The following is a 26,199-nucleotide window of genomic DNA, read 5'->3' as shown; positions in this document are numbered from 1 at the left end:
CCCCCAAGACCGGCTGGCCCGCTCCTTACCCCGGCAGCAGCGTCCCGAGCCCGGAGACCTCCGGCGTTGGGACTGGCGTTATGTTAGGGTTCTTCTTTGACTTGCAGGAGCTGCCGTCTGGCGGGAGGAAGCCCTGAGACGAGCCCCCGGGCAGAGAAGGAGCGAAAATGGACATCTCGCAGCTTCCCTGCGCACGTATTTTTGTTTGTCAGTAAGTAATCCTGCTGGGTAGGCTTTTGAAAATAACTATTTAAAAGTCGTATTGTCACCTTCAGCGGCGGAGTTTGGTCACGTGCTTGTTTTGGGCTGGTTTAAAACAATAATATCGTACTTACTCACCTTTCCCTGCAGGGATCTGGGGCTTCTGCTGGTCCTGATGGAAGTCGTGCTGTCAGCTGGCCGAGTGGATGCCGTAAGTAAAATGCCTTATGATTTTTATGAAGGAGAGAGGAGGAAAAAGCAGTTTCCTTGGTACCAGAAAGTGAGGAACTTTGCCAGATGGCTTATCTATCATGCCATTAAAAGAAACAACCGACAAATCATCTCTGCAAGCCTTACAGATAACTGCCTTCAACAACATGATGTTTAGCAGAGAAGCGTAAGGCTCCAGTGACAGGTTGTTTGAAGTATTCCACTGTTACTTTTGCTCAGATTGGGTAATTTGTTAAAGCAATAGTGAAGCAAGCCCCACAGCTGCTTCTTTTTTGTCAGAAAAGCAAATGCAGTGCTATAGATAACAGAGAGTACTTTGGAGAAGTAAACCTGCAAATTAAGTATCTTCAGTGAAGTACAGACCTTATCTGAGGACTGAGAAGCTGATGTTATGGCTATTACTTACACAAATAGAAGCATGTTTATAAATAAATTGTTTAAGTTAAATTGGTAAAACCAAAATAGGTAAGTCAGGTGCTGTCAAGGTGGCTGGGGTCATCATCACAGGGATGTGAAAGAGGTGAGAGATAACGTATATGGGAGTGCAACGTTTGCCTGTTGCAAAGCTTAACTGTATTTTAATGGAAAAATTGTCATTAATGGCAGTACGCTTTGGATCAGGCCTTGTGGCTGCATTTGTCAACCACCAACATATGGGTAAAGCTTCGTGGTCATGGGCAAATGGGACCTTGATTACATTTTTTCTTAAGCTACCCTACTTAGATTTCAATCCTACTGTCTGTAACTTTCATCCCCTTTTTATGACTGCACTTCTTCCAGATATCTAATGTAGTTACACCTTCATGGTAAGATGATATAATTAAGCAGTGGGAAATGTTAGGGCTTCTGCAGCAGGGGTTGTGCCACATGTGCAGTTGGCACGCAGAGCTTACCCGTTGGTCTGCGTGGCTCCTTGATGTCTTTACATCATGGCTGAGCAAGTGTAGGCAGGCTGGGGACCCCAAGCCCCATGAGAAGGGACAGCAGCTAGGACCTCCAGTGTCACGTGCTACTTTTCTTTGCCATGTTTTGATAGAAACATCATTCTGCTGAGTAGCACTAAATGGGTGATAATATTACCGTGTGCTGCTGAAACCAGAGCAGGCTGATGATAATGCAGGTGGTTTAAGCCTGGTAATGAAATCACTGGGATCAGTTGACATAAAAAAGCAGCCGTTGTGGTATGACTCCTATTTTTATAAAGTTGTGCTGTAGTATGTGTAGCGTAATACCTGAGCTTTAGCTGTAGCATAGGTTAATTCATTCTCCTTCATGTTCTTGTTTGTAGACTGAAGTCTGAGGCATTAATTTTAGGGGCATACTGAAGAGGTGTTTGAGCTACCTTGTTTAGTAGATGTGGTCTGATCATGGCTGCTTGAATGTCGACATGCTGTTTTTTCCCCCAAGTCTCTTGAAGAGCAAATTTGCCTGCTTGGAAGTCTTAATTCCATGATTTAACAGCTCCTAAGGTGGTTGCTGTGCAGGAGATGAAAAGCCACAGTGAATGTGAGTGAGGAAGTTTGGTCATGTTTCCATGAAAAAAATTAGAACAGCATTGCCACCAAAATATTTATCCCATTTTCCACCCGTATGCCACTCCCTTCCCTTGGCCAGCACAGGTCTTTCTATAGTTTTGTGGTGAACTGCATGGAAAGTTACTCGTTTAAACTAATCAGTACCCCAAAAGAGAAGAAGGGTGAAAGCTAACTTTAGCCTGGATCAAGTCACCACTTGTATTCATAGAAACTTGGTTTGGCATAGGCACCTGGGAATGGGCTTGCTCCTTGCAGGGACAGCAGCTCTGGGCAAGTGTGTTTGCACAGAGTATGTGTGGGGGGGAAGCAGCACCACCACCTGAGTGATTGGGGGTGGGTTTCTGGCAGTCGTATTCTTCACACTGTAATCCTGTTTGTCACATTGAATCTTCTACTATTTGTTACACAGATTGATGTACTGATGAACTTATAAAATGTTTTTATTAGCTTATATTAAAAAAAGAGCTGCTATGAATTACTAAAGTCTGTGGGACCAGATCTTAAAAGTCACAGTTCTGCCTGTAATGAGACAAGCAGAGCTTCTGGGTTTGACAGCCATATATGTGAGAATGAGTTAAAGCTGCTGGAGACAAGTGTTGAATGAGTGAAACTGCACATAGGAAGAAACTGGAATGAGATTAAGGAGAAAGCCAGGATGGAGGGAAAGAGAGCAGAACTCAGAGCTTTTGAGTGGAGGCTGCTGTTAGCTGTTAGGGAGATGGATGTTTCTCTGCAGAGAAAGAAATGAGAGGAAGAAAAAGAAGGATGTTTAGTGTATCTGAGGACTGGGGAAGAAGAAATGGTGTCTCAGGCGAGAGGAGATGCTGGCAGTTGCAGGCTTAAACGAAATTAAGGAAGAGGAGTTCCTGAATGGAAATACTAGAAGACACAGCCAAAGAGTGTGGATCAGGCCCCAGTTATCTTTAGCACTCTTTGGCATACACTGGCTGGTGATGTTAAAGGCCTTAAATAACTTTGGAACTAGTCTAAATTGTAGAATTAAGAATTAATACGGATTAGATAAAATTAAGTTGTGTTAACTCCCCAAAGATCAGCCAAGTTTGCAGATTTCTTCTCCCTCTTTCTGTCCCTGCAAATGTATTGCATCCGAAATATAATTCTTGGATTGTTTATTGTTTTTCTTTTCAGATAGAATGTATCTTCTGCTAATGCTGATTTATTTTTTCTTTTGTCTTTTCCAAAGCACACTTCTTCATAAGTCGTTTTGTGACATGATTACTTTATTGGTACCCCCTTAGTATAAATTTTTAAACTCCCCTTAATGAAAATAGCTTTGGTTTTGTGGTTGGTTTTTGGTAGGTTTGGTTCTTTTGGGGGGGGGGGGGGGGGGGGAGGGGTTTTGGGGTTTTTTGGGGGTGGTTTTTTGTGGTTTGTTTGTTTGTTTGCCCAAGCTATATTCCATTGGGAGCAATGGAATCCCAGAAAAGAAGGGAATGACTGTCAGATAAATAAAAAAAATTTGAGAGAGAATAAGTTAGACTAACATTTTTGTAAAACCAACAACAGATCACAACTGACTTTTTTAAGGGAGAGCATATATACAGAGATTTATATAGAAATAAAAATACAGTTGAAGTTGTTTACAGGATATAATTCTCTTGTGTTCTGTGACACTGTGAGGGGATGTATTAGTAGGAATGGCATAAAAATGGGAGAAGCAACAATCCTTAAAAAGAGAAGACAAGACCAAAAGTACTACCTACTTCTTCCTATCAACTTTGTAGCGAAGTTAGGTTGCTGACGTGGGTATCTAAATTATTGCTCTGAGTTAAAATGTGTCAGTGTTCTGTGGCTGTCCTGCATCCAGGTTTTCCCAGGTGTGTCCTGTTTCATTCCGTCTGGAAACCCCTCTCACTGAAAGGGGAGCACTTTTTACATTAACCCAGGATTTCCAGGCTGAAAGAAGCCAAGATTGAGTAATCACTGAGTCCATCCTGCTGGATATGTCCACTGTGAATGTACCACAGTGTGCAAAATATAATAGAGCATAGTAGAGCATGTGTTCTTCCCAGGTAATCCAGGAATGAGTTGTCAAACTGACATATCAATTTCTTCTGCCACATTTCTTAGTGCATACAAAGTGAATCTGTCTCTTCCTGAAAATATCAGACTCCTTACCTGTGCACTACTTCAAAAACCGCTCTGCATTTTCCCTAGGAGTTCCCAATAAAGAGAAACATCACTGTTTTAGAACATTTGAGGCATTTCCACACTGGCAGACATGGCTTTTTTATGCCTGTTTAAGTAAGTGTGCAGTTCGGCTCATCTTTGGGTAAGAGTGGTGCTCTGTAAGAAAATCAGACAGAACAGTGACACCTTGCAAAAACAGCAAAATAAAACCCAGCATTTTGGGGAGAGTCCAGCACATCTGGTCACTTTATTCAAAATTTCTTTGAACCTTGAAATAATTATTGGGTAGTTCATAGAGGACTCCTTCTACATTCAGTCATGGAGCTGTGAAGATGGGGCATCTCTGATACAGAACTGTGAGAAGTGCTGAGTGAAGAAAGTGGCATCCAGATAGCTATATAAGGCAAAATCCCTCACTTTCACCAGCACCAACAGCCATGCCTTGGTCTGGCAGTGGTGTTTCCATGCTGAGGGTCACAGCGTGTATCAGGCTATAGATGGGCAGCACAATGGCTGCCAAAATGGAATTTTTACTTTTTTTTTTTTTTTTATGAGACTCAGAATTTCATGTGTCAGCATTGTATGATGTCAGGCATCGTATGATGCAAGTATTGCATACATGGAAATGTGGTCATGTTCCATAGCTTTAAAATCCTGTTTCTGGTCCTTTCTTTCTAGTGTGCTGTCTGCTCCATTCATCAGTAAGAGTTTCCTTAAGTGTCTCTTTCCCTTGCTATTCCTCAAATTCTTCCTTGAAATTCTTTTTTGTTGCCATGCTTATGAAACCAGGACTGATCCTAAGTTCTTATTAATAAATCATTCTTCCTAGGAAGATTTCTTTAAGAGCCATTTCTGCTATATCTGTGTGGATTCAATTAGAGAGACTATTCTTTGTATGCAGTTATATCCTAAGAGTGATCCAAGTTACTCATTCTAGGGCTAAAGACAGGTTACACTAAAAGCCTTGTGTCTCCCCGGAGTTAGTGAGGAGGAGGTTCATGCACATGTCCATGTTAATCTCCCAGTGCAAAACCACTCATAGATTCTTTACTGACTTTTTCTTGTGAGTAGATCAGAAGCATGCTTAATGAATGTCTACAATAATGTACACAGAGTGCAATAATAGTTTTTAAGAGTTATTACATGATATATAGTCATGCTGCATTTGGTAGGAGAAGATATAGAGTTCTGTCAGTGTCCCGTATTTCTCAGAGGTGAAAATGTTGACACTGAGAGACAAAAGCAACGTAAACTATCATGTAGCAGAATTATCTTTTTTTTTTTTTTTGGTCACGTTAATCTGAAAGTTAATCAGAAAGTAGCTGAAGCAGTTTTAAAGATTCAGCATCGCTGTTCCTTGAGCTTTTAAAGTAGTATATCTGGGTTTTACTGTGTAGTAGCTGCACCACAGGAAGCCTTTATGCATTATGGTACTAAGCCATTGCATGTAGTTTTCAAATTTTGTGGGAAAAAAAATTGTAAGTCCAAACAGATTTGCCTTACCCAAGATGTAAAGCTGTGCTGTGGCTTACTCAGTTACAGTGTAGCAAACATATCTGTTATAAATATGTTACTTCCATAGTTAAGAGCACAGCTTGTATTAGTGGATCTTTTTTATTTCTTCTTGCAGTAACGAATTCCTTGTTTGAGACCAGACTGACTTCATCAGTTCTTTGCTTTTGTTTTTCCAAGCCAAAAATTGGTCAAGGAGTGGAGCATTCTTTATATTGTATTTTATACTGATCCAAGAACCTGGGATAGTTCAAAGTTAATTTAGTAGCTTACAGTTATGATATCTTTGCTTGCCAAAGAAGGCAGCTTGTGTTCTCTAACCTCTTCTCCCTTAGGAAACAAATGCCTTGTGCTGTTCACAGTACCTCATTTGCTCCTAAGGAGCAAAAACACAGTGAAGTTTGCAGTATTTCCTGGTGTTTATCAACAGTTACTTTCTTTAAAATGGCAGCAGCTGCTTGACAGGAGCAGTTGACTCAGCTCACAGTGATGTATGTGATTTTTATGATGCAGATATTTCTGAGTGACTGAGGACTGACGTGATTGGTTTTCATGTGCCCTTTTTTGTCCATTTGTAAGCTAAGGTGCTGGAGTGAATCACAGCTTTGCAAGCATAGCAACCTGTCTTCAGCCCCTAGAAATGTGTAGCAAGGAAGAGGCTCTTGCAGAAAAGTGAACTTGCGTTTCATGAGTAATTGTACATCCTTCAGCTGCATCATGTTTTTGCAGCATGGTTTCCCCTCTTTGACAGTTAGTGTTTGACAAGGCTGCTGAATCTTCTGAACACATGTGCCTTTGCACCATCTTTCACTTTTGCTTTTGTACGTCACAGCAATGAGGTGTGATGCAGACGTTACTTACCCAGCCTTAGGCTGCTGCCCCACGTGGGTAGGGAAGACAAGAGGCATGGATAGAGGCTGGGCCCTCACCCTCCTAGTGCAGGGGTGGTCACTGGAGTCAGACAGCCCTGGAGAGCAGGGCAGGGCCATGGCGATGGGGACGGGCCGAGGTTACACTGGGATATTAACACAGGTCAAGGTCGGGGTGGCCCATGGCTGACCACAGCTCATGTCAGCACCGAGGCCCAGCATTCAGTGATCCGCTGGTGGGCCGAGAGGGAAGCCCCACTTCTCACGGCCTTTTTCCCACACAGCTCATTTCACATCACCGTGCAGCGCAAGGGGAGGCTGCGCAGCTGCACCAGGAGCTGGCCCTGTGCCCAGGTGGCCGGCTGGCCCCGGGGCTCCCCTGGGGCTGGCTGGGGAGAGAGGCCTGAGGCACTGCCAGCGGTGGAGGCGGACGGCAGGTCCGGTGCTGGGGGAAGGCTGGGACAGGAAACGCGTGTGCTGGAGAAGCAGACATGAGCTTAAAGTTCGGTGGAAGTTACAGGGAGATCAGCATGTTTCTGGAAGGCCCAAAGAGGATTTCAAAACTGATCAGAACCTTCTGTGTGAATCCAAAGGGCGGCATTACTTGGCTTTTCTTCTTCTGACAGAGTTTGTCAGAACAGAACTTTTTGTCAAGAGAAAAAAATGGATTTTCAACCTAAACTTACCAGTGAGTTCTATCTTTATTTTAGACATGCAAGATTAGAAGAGCATTTAGATCATATCAGTTACCCAGAATGTACACTTACTGGGATATTCCAGGCATCCTATTTATTCATAAATGATCCCAACCTTTATTTTGAAGTAGCATTCTGAAGTCAGCAAGTCAAGATCATTCAGATAAATAGGGCTTGGCTTATTTTTGGCATGTCTTAGCTGCAGATCATGCCCACACCTCCTCTCACCACTGGCTGGTGGAACTAAGTAATAAATTCTTTATTCCAACTATACTTGTCTTTTATATTTCACCAGGCCTTTAAAGGTTCTTTGCTGGTCAAAGTTATCTCCTGACTAAGTGGGCTGTTTTTAAAGGGATGTTGGGCAAAGTGAAATCTTTTGAATACAGCACAAACCCTTCCATTTGTCCTGTTCTGCAAATGGGGTTAGCGGGTTTTGAGGGGGGAGGAAATGGGGGTGTCATTCTTTTGTGTGTGTGTGTGTTATTAGAAAACAACTAATTGCCTTAGGTTTAAACTTTGTCCCAAAGCACAGCTCTGAGTTCCTGAGTCTCTGCATCTGATGCAGCTCCTGGAATTTGTGTTCTGGCTGTTGGTGCCTGACATGGCAGCAGAGCAGCTAGGCTGCCCTTCTGCCTGTCCTTGGTCCTCATCCCTTGGAGGCCACAGCTTCTGGCTTGGCAGGAAGCTCACCCCCTTGCTGCATGGCCTGGGATCCTGTGGAAATGCAGGATTGGAAACAAACCTGCTCCTCATTGGTGATAAAAGAAAAAGGAAAAACAAGCATCTGTACAAATCAGCGGTTCACCGCCTGTACTGCAGGAGTGTCCATTGTCAGGTCCTGCCCACACTTGCAAACGTGGGGAACAAAATAATATCTTAAGGCAGAAACCTGGGAAAACTTAGTAGGCTTTCCCAGCCGTGCTCATGTGTGCCTCACTCTTGGCACAGTGCTGGCTCTCCTTGCTCTGCTGTGCAGTCCCCAGGCATGCTGCAAACAGATGAGGAAAGGCATTTTTACATTCGAGCCGCTGACCCGCCTCGTAATTGATGTTCAGCCACCTGGTCTGAGTCTCACAGCACCCCGAACATGTGTTCGGAGACAGTGGGGAGCAGTGCTGGGAGGAGAGTGGAGCTGCTCACCAGGGCTGCTGGCGTGTCCCAGGCTGAGCCACAGCAAAGGGAGTGGGCAGAAAGGAATGTGCAGGGCTGGGAATAGCCACTGGGGCCGCAGAGCATGGGAAGCCTGCATATCTCCCCAAGCCGTCAGCCAAAGAAAGTCTGCTGGAAACAGCCCCAAACATCTTTGCATGACACTTGGAAAATCTTAAGTGACACTGGCTGGAAGAAGGAAGTGAACAGGGAAACTTAAGCCTTTTCCTCGCAGTGTGGGGTTGAAGATGGGTTTTTCCCACGTGCTTTGCAGGTGTGTGGTAAGTGTAGGTATAAAGGGATAGGAATAAAGTCACTCAACCCTAACTATTCTATGATTCAAATCTTCTATCCTCTGTGCATGCCCATGAGGTAGCCAGCACATCTGTTACCCCTTAACTTGCTAAAGCCTGTGGCCTGCTTCCTCTCTGGCTGCATCCCTCACAGTAAACCACAGAGTCCCAGGTGTATTCTCTGCCCTCATGGTCAATTGGCATGGTCTGTCCATGACCGTAACAGTAATTACCCTCCTTAGTTTCCAAAACAGGGTGGCCCCTTAGAGGCTGCCTGTGGTCCTTACAGTATACTGATTCCTGCATCATGCACAAAAACATCTTTGCTGAAGCAAAGCAAGCAAAAGCTTCCTAGCCCAAGCAACAGGCACGCACAGGACCTTTCTGACAGCAAAAATAGTACAGATGGTCAAGCAGGGGCGACTTAATACACTAATGTAGAGCATGTGTGCTTCAGACTGTGACAGGAACTGCCTGGAAGTAAGGACCCACTCTCATTTCTCACATCCATCAGTGTATTGGGTAGTTTTACCTGAGAAGGGATGAAATAGAAGAACCGAGTTATTTTGCAGCCATGTGCAGAAATTGTCTTAGCATTCTGAATACTTGTGGCTTGCTTTGCAACTGTATTGCCATGTCACCCACTCAAATAAGAAATCTATGCAGAGGAAAACCAAAATCCCTCCTGATACTTTTGTTTTAAGCTTTATGTGATCTTTCATGGCATTATCATGCCCTATTTGTTGATATCTACATCATATAAGTAAAAGGGCAAAAATAAGCATGTGAATGGCAACAGGTCACAAACAAAATTGCAAAAGCAGGGGCATCAAAACACCATTTACTAGTCCTCTTTGTCATGCCTAAGCACTAGGAAAAATAGTCCTTCCCAATGAAAGGACAGTGGCTGAAACATGTAGCGCTTGGCTATGTGCTTGTTTCCTGGTGGCTTATGGTGCACTCTATGACTGTACTTTGGTCTGTCCTTGGAAAGTGTGAACACTGCAGTGCACCTTCTTGAACTGTCTCCCTCTCACTGGAGACCACCTGGAGTGGTCACTCATATCAGGGGAATGGCAAAAATGTGTTTTTACCTTCTGATTTTAGAATAAAGTCTAGGACAGGTGAGTAGTAGAAGGCAGAGCATTTTAATTGTCCTCATTTGGTGTGAACTGGGGTTTGTCAGTTGTCAGTTACACAGTGCCAGCTTCCAGTCTAGATTTCTTTCTTACTTTTCTATTCCAGTCCTTGCCTATGGCAATAGTTTTGATTTGTTTGGCAGTTCACAGCCCAGCTGCCTTATCTATGAAGCTATTAATACTGCAGCTTTCTATAAGGTAGTCTGCTTAGTTTTTGCTCTAGTCTTAGAGAATAAGGAGAGGACTTCTTGGAACTCCATTCTTTCAGTGACCCAGGGACTGTAGGAATCAGTATTCCTTTCCTATGAGTAAATAGACTTAATCAGGCTTAAAGAGTGTGAAATGTGGTACTATTTTCACACATCAAACTATACCTGAATCCCTTACAAGGAATGATCTTTTAAATAAATTTATATGGCAGATGGACTGGGAAGTGATTGAGAAAAAAAATAAATTTCTCATTAATATTGATTTCTTTTTATGAATTTATGCCACCAAACTGAGATCCAAACATCTCACACTATCTATCCAATCATTCCCTGACCAATACTAATCTGATTATTTTTCTGTGTAAGATGAGCAGCTTGAAGCTCTCTTTGCTGTTACTCATTCATGATAGTCCTGTTTGTGCCTTCAGGGGAATAAGATAGTAGCCATTCTTGGTAAGGTATGTTCTATGTCTAAGATGTTGGAGAACTTCAAGAAAATACTGGCTCTGCTTCACAACTTTAATCTCTTGCTTGAGGTTTGTATTGTCCCTTAGGGACACAGTACTACATATAGTCACCACTGAGTAGATACATGATTAGTAAGGTAGCTTGAGGCTAGATCATAAGTCTCTTTGAAGGTTGGGACTGTAGTCTTCAATTTGTCTGAGTAAGGAATCCCTGTGAGCCCTACAGCAACATGCTTGCATGATCCTGTGCTGCATAATAGGGCTTCATGCTTTGAACCAGCAGCTCTGTTGTTTTTTTCCCAAGGAAAAACATTCAGTTACTAAGACCAAATCGCAGGCACTCAGAAACGTCGTACCAGCATGTTGGGAACAATTTGTGCATCAAATCCAGTTTCCGTGAGGTGGACTGCAGACTTGTCATCTGCCTCATTGGAAGTATACCATCTCAAATTAGGGATGATGTCATTTTTACTACTTCTTCAAGGTACTTAATTTTCATTTAAGGTGATTTCAGTGTTAGTCATGTATCATTCACTGTCTTCCAATAAAGCAAATAACTTGTAAACAGGGAGAGGAACTGAAGTACAGTCATCATTCATTATGAATGATAGGTAGACTGAGATCTGCCCTGGCCATGCACTTCTAGCCTTGAGGCTACCAATCTTTCATTAGGCATTTTAAAAAAATGTTCCATTAAGGCAGGGTCACATGACTTCATAGAATAGCGTAATTAATTTTAGGAGATTAAAGCTCAACCTTCTCAGGAGATAAAGGGGTGTGAAAATGTACATGTTAAGTAGTTTTACTACCTAGCCGGACATAGTCTGTAGAGAGATTACAGTGCTGCATGCGGATGATGGGCAACCCCATGGTAATCCGTTCATCTATGCAGAAATGTCAACTCTTCAAAGCCATTTATATACATACAGAAAAAACAGGATTTTTTTTTTTTTTATTTTTTATTTAAAGATGGATGAGATCCATCCTAAGACTAGTCAACTCGCATCTTGAGGTCCCCCACTCTTCACAACTTTTCTGTAAACACAGATGTACATTTTTATTTGAGGAAAGTCCGATTCCTGAGTAGTTGAGAAGCCAGGCCTGGGACTATTCTGTAGCCTTTTGGTGGTCTGATTGCCCTGAAGTTGTTTCAGCTGCAGAAGTCTTGCTGTTCAGTCTCAGAATTTCTGCTGTATTTCCTACTTCCAAGTTTGCCTACTGTCAAAAGATGGTACTGCTTTCCTATGAAAGGACATGGGAAAATTGTGAATTAAAATAAAAGTACAAGGTTGTTGGCTTGTTGTTTTTTTTTTTCTTTCATTTTTTTGGATTAAAAAACCTGCTCACTTTTGCCATAGCTTGTCACTTCATAACCAAATGTAATTTTATATAGTCTGCTTAGCCTTTGCAGGGAGCCTGGGTAGTAACGCCAGCTGTCCCTTACATCTTTCAAATGAGCAATGTACACAAAGGCTATGTTCCAGAGCACAAGCAGGAAAGACTTCTGACCTTTTGATCTGATGATCTGTTCCCAAAATCTCTGCATGTCTAAAAGCAGCAAGACAAATACCAGAAAACTTGGAGACCTGAGGAAAGGGGAAGCTCCAGCATTTCACAAGCAGAAGCAGACAGCAGCTCCCTAAGGGGTCCAGCTGCAGGACAGAGCTCACAACCAAGCCTGTGGGGATCTGGAAATGCTGGCCACTGTACACTCACACAACTCTCCTTCCCCATGCATAAGTGTCAGACTGTCCATCAGCCTCCACAACAGCAGAGCCACAAATACCATCATAAAAGATAACCCCAACATGAGAACCATATTGACTAACTAGGGAGTGTGAGCGAGTCAGGACTCACTGCCTGTCCATCCCTGTAGTGTTGCTCTTCCTGCAGCCATGATGCAGGTAAGCCATGCCTCAATCTACATGATGCTGATAGTTGCATATTACCTAGCCAAGCATATGGGGGAGAAGGAACTCGTTCTCCCTGTTGGCTATAAGCAGGCCATTAATCGTTTTCTCCTCCAGTACACACATCCGTACTGCAGTTGCATTACGTTATCTGTAACACCTCTCAACATTGAAAATAGCAGGGAAAGAAATGTTATATCCTTCCACACTCAGAGTAGCATGCTATTGCTTGCTGATTTACATCACTGCAGGTTACTAAGAAGGCTACCTTGCCAAGATAAAAGCTACTTTCAGTAAGCCCTGTGTTTCTGCAGCTGGAGCTTTCCTAATGAATTCCTCTAGCAAATTATACAAATGCACTGCAATGCACACTGTTCAGGCCAGATACAGTACTCAGGGTGGGTTATTTGAGACTTGCTTTTTGAATCTCTGTGCTATATTGCTATGTGCTGCATTAGATGTGCCCCAAAAGGTCACATGTTCCAAAGAGTATATTCAGCATGCTTAGTAAAGACTTAGCAGTGTGAGATCTTGGTATATTATCACATGGATTCTGTCTAATTATTGAGGACATGTGACCAGTTTCTTTAAGTCTAAATAATTGTGTCTGAAGAGCACAATAATTTCCTGGCTTAACTATTTTATAATGATTAACTGTAGTGTTATGAGAGCCATTTCGTGCCACCAGATTTAATCAGAACAGCATGTTGTCCTCAGCAGAAAATTCTAATTTAAGATGGTGCTATCAAATGGTCTAATGTTTTCATTCAGTTTTTAAAATGAGATTAAAGCACATTTGTAGAAACTGCCTTTAAATCAATGGATTTGAGCATGCTTTGGATCAGTCTGTAAGCATTCGGGCTTTTCTGTTGATTGCTGGGAGATGCAGCAGAACACAATAGGATTGACTGGATTTAATGTTCGGGGTAACAATTAATAGAAATGCTACCCATGTGTGCTGACAGTTGGAGTTTCATGTTAATCGTTAGTGAAGTTCTGCTTTTCAAGCCTCCCTCAGGTAATAATGAGTGACTTAACACTGCGTACATCTTTTGGCCTTCCTGGTTTCGCAGTTGTATGTCACGTCGCTGTCTGAGATGAGAAATGTTTTACTCAAGTTTGAATTTCTAGGAACCAGAAGTTCTGAATAGGGTCTTAGAAGGATGAGTTAAGACTATATCCCCAACTGGTCACCTACATTTCTTATCAACCAGTAAAGTTGTGGCTGGGGTTTGACTTAAATAATGATCATACGAGCAGCCAGCTGGGAACTTTTTTTCTCATTTCAGCCCTATGACAGTCCACCACACTACAGTTCCTTATGTAAGACTTACAGTACTAAACTGTTAGGTTTTTTATCTCTCATTTGCAGTCCTTGCCTGTCACCAGTTGAAAGTACAGTCAGTTTAATAGAGTACACTTGATTCACATGGCATATTGGTGTAAAGAAAAACATGGAATGTATAAAACAAGACTAATATTTATAATGTAGGCTGTGAGAATTTCCTGAATTTAATTAATGTTTGAATTACTGTGCCAATTTTAGTGAAACGTCCCATCTGTATTTTTTGCTTTTCCAGTGTCTGAGAGTCTATCACAGCCCTTGCTAAGTTGTTCCAGTAGCTGATTATTCTTGCAATAAGCAAACACAGATGTTAGACCACATTCATCTAGCTTTAAAATCTGTCTCTGAGCTTTTGTTTTACCTTTGCAAGGTAGATAAAAGAGCTCAGCATTACCGGTTTCATTATGTAGGTACTCAGAGAGAGAAAGATGTGTCTTGTTGCATTTTGGAGCATTACGAAGCCAGACTTGGAGCTGGCAGAATGGCATGTCCATGATGTTTGCTACCAATGCTGATGACAGTATCTGGTGAAATAATTGTTTTAAACCCCTTCTCCATTTCTTCATATGAAGGTACATAGATCAGCTTCCTGCAATTTGTCACTGAGGAATCCTTTTTTACAAGTCTTTGATCATTCCCTATGGCTTTTCTCCAAGTCTTCTTCCATTCGTACTTGAAATTGTGAGTCACAACTGACCAAGCACTTCATTAGTCTTACCTAAGAAAATTGTGTGACCTCCTTGGTTTTGTCCAGTACTACTCAGTTTACACAGCTAAATGTTGTATTCTCTCTTCTCATTGAAGTGTGGTACTGGGACTTCATGTTGAACTGATGGATTATCAAAGCCCTGTTATGCCTCTTGCCAGAGAACCAAGTAACACAGGAAGAGTCCCTCTTACTCTCTGTGCCCCAGGTTTCTCTGTTTATAGATAAGAATTTGCAATGGGCAGTGCTAAAATGTATTTTCATCTCTTCCATTTTAGTATTTAATCTAGATTCTACTTTATTTTATTGTGCCCCATCTTCATGACATCAGTTAACTTTGTCAGTGAAAATGTTATGCATTCTTCCATGTAACTTACGCAGCTGCTAAAGAGTCAGTCATTATGGGGCATCACCAAAAGCCCACAGCTCTTTAACTGAAATTTCATCTGGCAGTAAAAATACGTATTTTAAACCCATTTAAGGTATATTGTGTTGATTTTGTTGCATGGAAATTTCTACATGATTCATAATCAGAATGCCATGCAGCATCAAGTCAAAGTGATGCAGTGAAATTCATAAGTTTCAAGAACAGTTTTTCCCTAGGTATTGCTTAATTTTATAAAACTGTAAGTGAATATAAGAAATTTGCAAAGTACAGCAAATCAGAAAAATGAATTTCTGCCAATTAAGGAAAATAACAGCCAATTAAGGAAAAATAACTCTTCCTTTCTCATTTCTTACATACCTTCCATAAAACCCATGGACGAGGTTATCCTGTCACTGATGCTGTGTAATTCTACTAGGGATGTTTGTTGTTTTTTGCAGATGTAAGTGAAGGGCAAATGTGGATCTGTACGTATGTTGATATGCAAAGAGCATCGGAAGCGTTCTTGCCTTCAGGATGATTATGAAATTACTTCCTTTTTGTCATCCACCCATGATGCCATCTAATTTTATGTTCCTTGGCTGCTAGCTGTTAGCCTCATTAACCTTACTTGACAGAGCGTTCCAACATTTATGATGATCATGTGAAAAATGCTTCCTGACGGCTGGAATTTGTTTTTCTTTAATTTCTACCTTTGCCCTCTTGTCCCATTATGTGTACTAGTCTGAAAGTAGTAACCTGAGATTGGTGTGCCCACTGCTTACAGTGTAATGGATTCCAGTCAATTCTCTTGCCTTCTTTCTCTTAAGATAGCTATGGTGATTTAAAATTATTTAACGAACAGTCTTACTTATTTTCACATAGGGCCCTCATGTTTTTACATTTCAGAATGAATTCTTCCTTGGAAGGAAATGAGGAAATTCAGATACATATCATTCATCAGGTGGCCTGTTTCCATAAATGTAATATTACCCTGATGTTGTTAACTTCATTGTCTTATTTGGCATGTGGAGTTGGGCCAAGATGCTGTTATTGTGGGCAGTATAACTTGACATTTCTAAGGTTAAAATTTCATCAGTCAGTGCAGTTTCACTCTACCCACTGGAAAAATCCTAAATCTAAATCCAATTCAGCTAGCCATGGTGGTCACTGTCAAATTTGCAGTGGTGGGAAGTATTAAGAATTGGTCTGTAATGCAGCATCTGTTCTTTATATGGATGCAGATTCATTTGAAATTTTATCGTTTGGGGATGGAATGCATTGTACTCTGGGAAGCCTGCAGTATTTTCTTAAGACTAATCAGAAAAGCTACCACCCTATTTCAATTAACTTAAGATTATGTTAAATTCTTTAAGTTAAGCTGGTCTAGAGCTTGGTGGAGTTTTCTCTTTTCTTTCTATTGTTTACTTCAGTGTTGCCTAACAGGAGCTTCACAGGGTGAAGACTGAAACTCAAACTGTGATACTTGATACCTAGGAAAAGAGGTCTAACCATTGAAGAAGATAATTGTTGTTTACAAACAATTCTCTTCAGTTCAGGCTTTTAAATTAAGCTTTAAAAGGATGACAGTGGGAATAGGAAGAGATTATATGTTACTCTAACTGGGGTATTTGTGATAAAATAATGCAAAGAAACAATCAGTGTCCTCAGAAAGTGCAGCCATTCTTGGACTGAAAGGATGAAATTAATATTACCATTCAGTGGCATGTGTTATGTTGTAAAGTAAGTCCATCTCTCTGAATACAGTTGTTTTGAGGGCTCTTTCCTCTTTTGAGTTTACACTTTTTGAAATCAAGAGCTTGTTTGATGGCTCCATGTTATAAGAATATCATGCAACCCATATCTTTGGTGATAGTTATTTTAGTGTATATTGGAATATATACATCTTTGTCTGAACTCATGAAGAAGCACACAGTAAAGGCAGTTTTGGTTTTACTATTTTAAACCTATTCTTATGAGTCCACCTTCTGGCTGAGGTCCTACTTTCTGTGTAGAAAAGGTATTTTCTGAAAGGTTATTTTGCATGGGACAGAGTTACTGGGCTAATCAAACTAAGTTTTCCCAGTATCTACATGCTTGTATAACATATGTCATTAATTCTACGTGGAAATGATCCCTTCTGTGAATTTCTTAAATTATACTCTGATAACTCACAAAATTTAGTAACTTTCAAAGTCTCCTTTTAGGGAATTTTTATTTTTTTTTTTTAAGCTTATTAAAGAATAACATGCAGATAGATATTTCCAAATTTCTTGCTTTGCAAAAATAACCAAAGGTCACACATTTGCTGGAAAAAAAGGCTATACTACCAAAAATAAGTATTTACTGAGTCAAGCATTCCAGTGCCAGGTTCTCTTGGGAGGTGTCTCAAGGAAGAGAAGGAAGCCTTTCTTCAAGTACTGTAAATTTAATGGTTGTGATATAATAATAGGATCTCCTGCAAACTGCTGCAGAAACTAATTCTGCACTCTAAGACAGTAAAATACACTTCTCAAGTAAGTTGAAACGTCAGGTATGCATTTCTAACTCCTTGCGTTTCTTTTCATACCTCCGAATGCATGCCACACATCTGTCCCTCCTTTTGCTGGCTGCTAAACCAAGAATTTCTCCACACATGGAGGAAAAAAGCAAACTCTATACCTCAAAATCTTGTTGCTTACTTGCTGATGTAAATTGTTGACCTGATAAACTCATTCATACAAAGTTTTCCCCTTCATCATTGTCAAAGTACTGCCAAGAGAAGATGTCCAAAGTGGGATACTTCGGAGAAGTCATGTTTTCAAAAGGCTTGGCTTCCCCTCTCCCAGCCTCAGCCATGGAAGGGCTCAGTAGCAGGCCTGGGCACGTGAGGAGGTACTTGATGGGCATTGCACATTGGTTTTCTAGAGAGGAATGACAGCTGGATCTGGTTGTCCTCTAGAGATCTCTGTGTCTCTTTCCTCATTGCGCAGGCAGCAATAAGTACCAAATTGGCCCCTCTGAGGTGTTTCATCAGTGCCCCTGATCTTCCGGGTATCCATAGCCACTTATTCTGTAGAAAATACTGCTGGCTCGTGCATGTTAGCATGGTCTTTGCCTCCAAGTGTGTTAAATCCCCAGGCACTTTTATTTATTGCTGTGAGGTTTCTGTTTGTAAGGAAACTGCAGGACATAGTTTAGCTGTGTTTCCTTGCAGTCATACATGCATTAACAAGAAATACCTTCCACTTTCTCAAATGCATCTCTGGGGCAAGCTGCCCACTGGGGGAAGCTGCTGCTCACAGCTATCAGTGTCTGCTGCAGGCTTTCCTGAGGCAGGCTTCACTCAACCCTCGCCCAGTGCCAGGGACAGGGAGCTGAGGGCTCCCTGAAGAATGGATGTGTGACACCCCTGCTTCACACTCTGCGGTGATTCAGGGTCAAGTGGAGGAGGTAGCATGCCTGCTGAGGTGAAGTGTGACATGCCACATGTTTGCTACCTGGCTCAACACCCTGGTCCACGGTCAGCAGGGAAGCAGGGAAGTGTCGCCACACAAAGGGACGCTTGGGAGGACAAGTACAGTGGGGTTGTTTTAATCATTTTTAAGCCCGAGTGCATCTCAACATGGTTTTTTTTTGTTTTTTTTTTTGCTAAAGAAAGATCAGGAGACAGGAAGAAGAAAGAAGTTAAAGTTAAAAAAGAAAGAACAACACTGAGAAAATGAATTATAAAAAAAAAGGCAAAAAAAGCAGCAACAGAAGGAATAATAGTCCTTTGTTTATTCTTTCCCTTTGAGCTTTGAGGGCATATAATAGATTTCCACTTCTTGGTCCTACTTTCTTTTTTCTCCTTCCCTGCCCTATGTCTGGCTTCATTTTTTTCTGTGACCATTAGCACTGTGGGAACCTACCACCCACAGTGTCCATTCACTGCTTCTCCAAAGAGGCCCGAGAGTGCAGCCACCCCACAGAGGCTAACCTGGACTCAAAGGGCAGCATGATGTTGTAGCCTGAAGCCACTTACTATTTGTACAGCTACATGACATTGCAGGAAAAGAGTTCAGTCATGCTCAATTTTGCTTCTGGTATTGCAAAAACAGCACATCAGTGGTGGAGTGGTGCAGATTGGATGGAACTAATTATATTAAATTGTTCCGTAGGAACTTTTAAGAGTGTTGCCTGTAGAAAAGCAGGCTTTTCTGACAAGTTGGTTCACATGAGGCTTCGTGGGGCATTTATTTTAAGAGTTCAGATCATCTTCTTCTGTGAGAAAACTGAGGGAATTCTTTACAAAATTCCTTTTAGAATGAAGAGAGCCCAATTCCTTCTTCCTCCCTGCCCTGTGACTATCTTCAGCACTCTAAGAACTACTTGTAGGTAAATACTTTCCATGTTAAAGGTCCAAGAACCCGAACCCTTCATTTTCAGTTTGCAGTTGGATGAGAAGCAATATCTTTTTCCAGATATTTCATTTTCCAGATTAAAAGGAGCAAGTGCTCCTAAAGTCTGATACTGATGACTGGTGTGAATAACTGATCATGGCGTGTTGTAATTTGAAAGGTATATGAACAGATACTTATGCTTCCCTGAATTTGGTCCAGCTTGTTTTCTTCCATCTTAGGTTTTACTGAGACCACCAGAACACTCCAGCTCAGGGCAGGCAGTTATCTTTTATCATCACTAATGATGACAATTAGGTTCCTAGTGTCACAACATTGTTATTTATTTTCCCTTCTGGGACTTCATCATGTTTATAACCAACTCTAGTTAAAAACATCTGTTAGACAAATTCCTCTGGAAAATTCCATATACAGCAAGCATAGAGATAAGAGATAAGTTTAAAGCTACTTTGCATTCTTCTGATGAAGAAAAAGCAGCAGCAAAGAAGTCTGTGTGACTTTTTTAGTACAGTCAGAAGATTCAGAGTAGCAGTCAAATGGTAGGTGTTTTGTTTTTTTAATGTGCTCCTTGAGATTTTAGGTTTCCTAATTCTGCTCTCTAGAAGTCATAATGTTTTTCTCTCCAGCCCAGTCTTTCTGTTACGGCCACCTCATCTTTATGATAGCTGTGTAGCATGAATGTTGGAAATTGTCTACTTTATTGTTGGGGATTTCCTACACATAAGTCTCGCGAGTCGCGCTGATGAACATTTTCCCTTCATGGGCCAACACAGGTTACGGGACTCCTGATCTCTTATACCAAAGCTCAACCTGTAGACAGGCTGGTTTGACCAGGATTGACCTCTTCTTAACTTGGCTGCATTAAGGAGCCAAATGGTTTTTTTCCAGTTCAAATGGACATAACATATTTTATTTTATGAAATAGCCATATAGCCATATTGCTTCAAAGTGGTATGTGTGTGCTGGCCAGAGGTGGCAGCTTCCAGGTCTGCTCGCTTGAGTCACTATATGCCCATAGGCAAAATCAGAAGTACCTATTTCTACTGCTGCCGCTAGCATGGATGTACTGCAAAGAAGGCAATAGGATGTCTGCAGCTTCAGCTGAGGACACTGGGTGTTATGGGAGCAAGTGTATGGAAGAGAATTAAAAAAGTGATTGCAGAGGTTTGAATTTGTGGATTCAATTTCATTTGTGAATTTAGAGGATATACCCACTTGTGAAAGTGAGATATGTTGCCATCATTCAAGCAAGTCTGGGACATACACAGCCCCCCATGTTATATTACTTTAACATTGAAGTTCCATTTCTTTCATAAATAACTCACCAGTTTCTTAACTGCAACTGTCATTCTATCTACCTGCTGACAGTTAGACATGGGGGTGAACAGGAAGGATGGAGGGAACCATTCTTCCCATTATTTAATTAGAAAACTAAGTCCCAGAAACCTTTCTGCAGTCTTTGTTTTTCTAATTTTAGACTATGCTTTGCTTATAGAGAAGATATTTAGCTTTGCTGGTTTTGAGAAATGGAAGAAAATTATGTCCTTACATACCCCTTGTGGCTTCTTGATAAATGATGCTTCCATTTATCGAGTAAAGAATGACAAATACACTAACTTGTTTTGTCATAACAAGATAAGTAGTAATAGTACTGTTCTCTAGTCTAGGCAATCCATATTTATTTTATATTCAGACACCCTGGAAAGTTCATTTTGCTGCTGTCTGTTCACCAGGAATCAGTCACAGAGATAACAGAGGCTTGAGAGCTCTCAGTAGTGTCAATCTTTTGCAGATGAGAAAGCAAGTGAATAATGTTCTTGTTCGCTAGCCAGGAACTTGCTCCACACTCTGCTTGAGGTACCTTCTGTTTTGTTCATGTGGTAGGCATTGCCATGTCCTAAAGAAAGGGAGCAGTTGTGTACCAGGAGAACAAACTTCAGTGCAGGAAAGGATTTTAGTGAAACAAGACGAAGTACTCCATGGAAAGGCTGTAGTCTTAAGATCACATGACAAAGTGACACCAAAACTGCCATTCATATTCCATTGATGCTCCTCTGATTTTGACTAGCAATCTGATGCTGAAGGCCGTGCTACAGTAGTGTCTGCAGTCTTCAGCTGTGCTTGGGAGACAGCTAGAACAGCCTTGCTGCTCTTCATGGCCTGCAGTCCTGTCAATCCAACCCACAGTCTTATCAGATTTACCCAGCAAAGCAGAGCTGAGCAAGCCTCCCTGAGGCAGAGAAGTCTCAGAGCACAGGCGCCTTGAGTCTGTAGAGGCCTGGAAAAGAAAGTTGCCTGATCTCTCTATTGCTACTGTTTTCCTGAAGGTGTGTTCTACTTTTAAGAAGCTACTTTTTTTCTAAAGAAAGGAAGCCATGTTTCAAGCATATTTATGAAAAAATATCTGAAAATTATTTTTTTCCTACTCAGAATAAATTAATCACACAAGTGATCCATCATTTTGATACTGAGTTTTCTATGCTTTGTTATTTACATTGAAAGCATGTTGCATTCATGTAACTTTTTCTGAGCTGAGTGTATAGAGCTAAAATGTAAAAGTTGGGAAAAATCTGTGTAAGTTTACTTTTTTTTTAATACCAGAAAATTCAATATGAACAATCTTACCCAACGTACCCAATAATATATCCAAAATAATCTTACCCAACTTTGCCTTGGCTAACTAAAGGCTTTTATGTACTTTGGTACTGTTGCTCTCTCCTACCACACACCACACCTACCACAGGTACTATGTTATGGAAACAGAGCTTCTTCGGGATGAAACAAAGTGACTGACATACTAACAGAGTTTCAGCACTGCAAATTAGAAACAATGCTTTTGGACCTACTGTAGCAATATGGGCAGGGAGGATGCTTTGATCAGAGCTGTAATGTCATGTCCAGGCTGCAGATGCGGTGCAAGGTGCACTGGGGTGGTGAGGATCAGTAACAGTTTTGCTCACGGACTCTTCACCTCGCATGGCATGTCAAGCACTCTTTGCCCAATTTTTGAAAGCTGTCCAAGCAGCACCCATACTCAGCTCTTGAGAAGTCCTGGAGTCAAAATGCAGATGGTATGAAAAACGCTGCCAATGTCTTTCCTAGATGGTAAATATTTTATTAGTATGTTCTGCTCTCCAAGGAATGAATAGTTCTGGTGTTAGAGGCCAAGGAAGTTTTATTATGGGAAAGCAGAAAATTCTGCATGTTTTCACAGCTATATCTCAAAAAAAACCCCAAAAACGAATTGATTCCTCTGGAATTTCAGTTTTCACTGATGTTTCTTTCCAAAAAGGAAAACCAAGACATAAAAAGCAATGTATCTGAATGAATACAGAAAACAAATTAGCATAATTCAGCTGATCTCACTCAAAACTAAAACCTCAAAAACATGCACTATCTAAGCATGTACCTGAATAATATTGTTATGGCATTTAATGTTTGCAGATAAGCTTATTACTGCGAAGTAATAGACAGTGTTGTATTGTGCCATATCAATTGTATCCTTTTAGTCTCCTAAGTGTAAGGGTCTATTTAAGCAATCTTTAGCCAGGTCTTCAGTCCAGCCATCTGTGGTTTACACGTATACGTTTTGCTGACAAAAGCTGTTACAGACAAAGCCAGAAAGGTGAAGCAAATATTTGTATGTTTTGCATAGAGGTATTCCACTGGCAGCCATGTAGTTTGACTGTGTGACTGCAATAGCAGCCTTTCCTGGCTGAGCTATACAAGTGATACATTACACTTCACGTCCATCTATGTTATGAGATAGCTAGGCTTCTGGATTTGATACCTGTTCATACTGCATTAGTTCTTCAGAGGTCCATATCTGCCCACATCATTCAGGTAGACTGATGTCTAACCCAGCAGGGAATTCAGCGTGAGAGAAACCTCTCTGGCAAGAAGCAGTATAGGTCAGAATTAGTTTTAGCTCTCCATTACCAAATAAAAAAACCCAACCCTGCAGAGCCAAACAAACTGCCCAGTTGGAACCTCCACCCAGAAATCTGGCATCTAAATTACGCTCTCTTATTGAGCAGTACTTCCCTCCACAGGAACAATGAATCAAACAAAAGGGCCTAAGTAAATAAATCTTTACACTTCCCTGTTCTTTCTTCCTCCCAATTAATCATACGTCACTTCGGAAAACCTAAGTAATCCACAGCAGGAGGCAAAACTGCCATGACTGAGTATGTTCACAGCATCACACTGTCCTCCAGGAGCCGGGAATGATGGCTGCAGTGGCTTGACATTTCCCTGTCCTCTATCTGCAGGAGGTGGGTGCCCAGGTCTCACAGGAAGTGGGTGCTATCTGCAGCCAAACCTGCTCCAGACCTAATCCCCACATGTGTCATGCCATGCCGAGCTCCACTACTGGTTTTGCCATTAGTTGCTGCTGATGCTGATTCTGCTGGTGCTAACTGTGACTGCTGTGCTGGCAGCCAGCCTGCTGACTCGCCCTTCTTTGGTGTCTCCAACTACCATTCAGCTGTCACAGTGGTGCTTCTGGTCCTATACAGAAAGTGCAGCGGTGCAGGGATCAGCGCAGAGCCCCAGCCACATGGAACAGGTTTACTGAATTAAGTGCTCTTTCCTTACTGAAGATAATAAGAAAGGAAGAAATAATAGTCTTGGAACCTGTTTTCCCACATAGACACATTTTACCACTTCTCGGGACCAGCACAGTTTATTAGGGCAGTGTCTACTGCAGGGAAGTTGCCTATGTTTTTGCAAATGTGTTTGTATGCACCATTTTCCACATTTCTAACTAGGTTGTTTTTAACCCAAAGGCCCAAAATGCTAGAAAATAGGTGTTTGGTGAAGCCTGATAACACCTAGTCCATTAGTCCCTTGCTAGCATATACCAAAAGATGAAGCTCCTTCTCTAGGTTGCAGAGAAGACTTATTGTCCATGGGAGTTCTTGGGAAAGAGATACTCTTCAGACCATCTGCTTTCACAGGAGAAACTGGCTGAGTGTGTCCAAGCCCCCACTACTGCATGAGAAGTTTTTGAGTTCTGAAATGCCTGGGTAGCAGTTCCGTGACAGGAATTTCTTAAGTTACTTGGGTTTGTGTTCTCATGCTGCACTGTCAGCATTACACAAAGTCCAGAGGTGAGGAATTGCCACCAAACAGATCGAGTTTCTAGCCTGAAAAGAAGTTCTGAAATTATGGCAGAAGGCTTGCTGGTACAGGATTTCTGGTACCATTTCACAGAGCATCAGATAGTCCAGATAAGCTTTAGATAAGCACTCTCCATTTTGCATGCTTATCTTTAACTCCAGATCTTTTTAAGTTTGCCCCTCAAGTATTTCAAGTCTGTGTCCTTTAAGCAGAGCTTCTTCGAAATAAGGTAATTAAAATCTCTTTGTGTCTTCTCTGAGAACCCATGTGTTCATTTATGATCCCCAGGGGGAACGCCAAATTGTTCAAGTATTACCAAATGACATTATTTATACTAGATTTAGACATAAGTCCCTATTTCCAGGGGCAGTGTGTCCTAGAACAGTGAAAAAAGGATGTTTTTCTTTCCTTTCTATCTTTAAGGCATGAATAACTTAGACAGCCACATCTTTTCTTTATGATCTCAGAGGACAATCACTATTGACAAGAAGTTTGCAGGCTGAAATACTGTGAGTTTACTTCAATGTTTTGTTCAAGAGTGTAGAGTAGATAACACATCAAAGATCACCTTTTCATCAAAAAATTTTCATTTTTCTATCAGTGGGTTTTTTCTAGTTCATCATTACCTACAGCATTCTTGTCCCCACCACCACCAACTCCCCCACCCTTCTTCTGGTACATAGACAGCAGTTCCCTCCAGTGCTCTGAATGGAACATAGAGGTCTCTCTGTCTTTTCTCTGACTTCCTTCCTTCAAACCCTTCCTTCACATTTGGGTGATGTAAAACAGCCAAGATAAGGTATAGCTGTCTCTTCCCAAAAGGAGATGGGACAGATGTGCAATTCAGAAGAACAATTCCTTTTCCCTACTGCCTTCCTGGGATGGGGGGCAGTGGAAGTAGTGGGGAAGTGAGAAACAAGTTAACCTTCCTCTTGCCAGCTGTGCCAGCTACTCCTATCAATATAGACGCAGCAAAACATGACAGCACTGTTCTGCTCTCCCCCTTAAAGGATAGAATTGTTTAAAAAACATAAGACAGGAAGCAGCGGTGGCTAGTAATGTGTATTTTTGGTCAAAATATAAGACCCAGCATTTTTTTGTGTAATGCATTGTATTGCTTTGTTTTAAGTATCTGACATAAACTGTTGTCTTCAGTCATGTAGTCATGTTTCATCCAGGTCTCTTGTTCCTAGGAAAAGATGACAGGAGAGAGGCTCTTACCAGCATGGGGTAATAGTCACATTTGTTGTGTTATTTAGAAAGATCGACTTACTGGGGTTTGCGTCTATAGGAGTTAAACTTGTGTGGAGGATGAGTGGTTTTGCTATTGGGAGATTTTATGAGTAGTTTTTTTACATGATTTTTATGTTACTGCTGTGATTTAATGAGGAAAACAGAAGAACTAATGTTTTCTTAGTTACCTAAAGGTAATAAAATTGGCAGAAGCAGAAAAAACTTTCTCATTTGCCATGGGATCCCAGTTCACATAGTAGCAGGAATTCACAACCAAGAACATCACGCTTTCTAATGGCGATGAAGTTCTCCAGTATGCAACAAGAGGATCAGTTTCTATGATTAAGAGATACAGATGAATTTAGTGGGACAACTGAGTTCAGATCTACTGGCTGTTTGCACTGCAGGGTAGTTTTTGAAGGTAGTTTAGATGTAGTTTTTGAAGATAGTTTAGATGAGTAAGAAGAATCAGGACATCAGAAAGTCGCAAGAAATACGGTGAAGTTTGTTGCTATAGATACTCTTTCTCCGTAAATAGAATGGAAATCCATAAGCGGGCTTTATTATTACTATATCAGGGTTTTCAAGGATTGCTTTTGTCATGCCCATATTTGTAGTATCTTGACCAGTTGTATCAGTGGTGACCTAGATTCCAAACTCTGGCTTGTGTATAATATAGAAGTACAG

The 26,199-nt window shown here is 41.3% G+C and overlaps 1 protein-coding gene across 1 annotated transcript in view; it reads left to right on the top strand.

Moving 5' to 3' along the window:
- COL4A2 (collagen type IV alpha 2 chain) overlaps positions 1-26,199 on the top strand; it is a 139,265-nt gene that overhangs the window by 266 nt on the left and 112,800 nt on the right. The window contains exons 2-3 of the mRNA XM_061377573.1: positions 108-211; positions 352-412. Of these exons, the coding sequence (XP_061233557.1) occupies positions 168-211; positions 352-412 (105 nt within the window). The 5' untranslated portion in view covers positions 108-167. The remainder of the gene's footprint in view (positions 1-107; positions 212-351; positions 413-26,199) is intronic.

The sequence above is a fragment of the Neopsephotus bourkii genome, unplaced genomic scaffold (genome assembly GCF_033783945.1).
Source record: "Neopsephotus bourkii isolate Nb327-2 ecotype Australia unplaced genomic scaffold, CSIRO-AGI_Nbou_v1 NB_1760, whole genome shotgun sequence".
Taxonomy (NCBI): domain Eukaryota; kingdom Metazoa; phylum Chordata; class Aves; order Psittaciformes; family Psittacidae; genus Neopsephotus; species Neopsephotus bourkii.
Note: the sequence above shows the minus strand (reverse complement) of the source record. Positions and strands in the feature narration are given on the sequence as shown.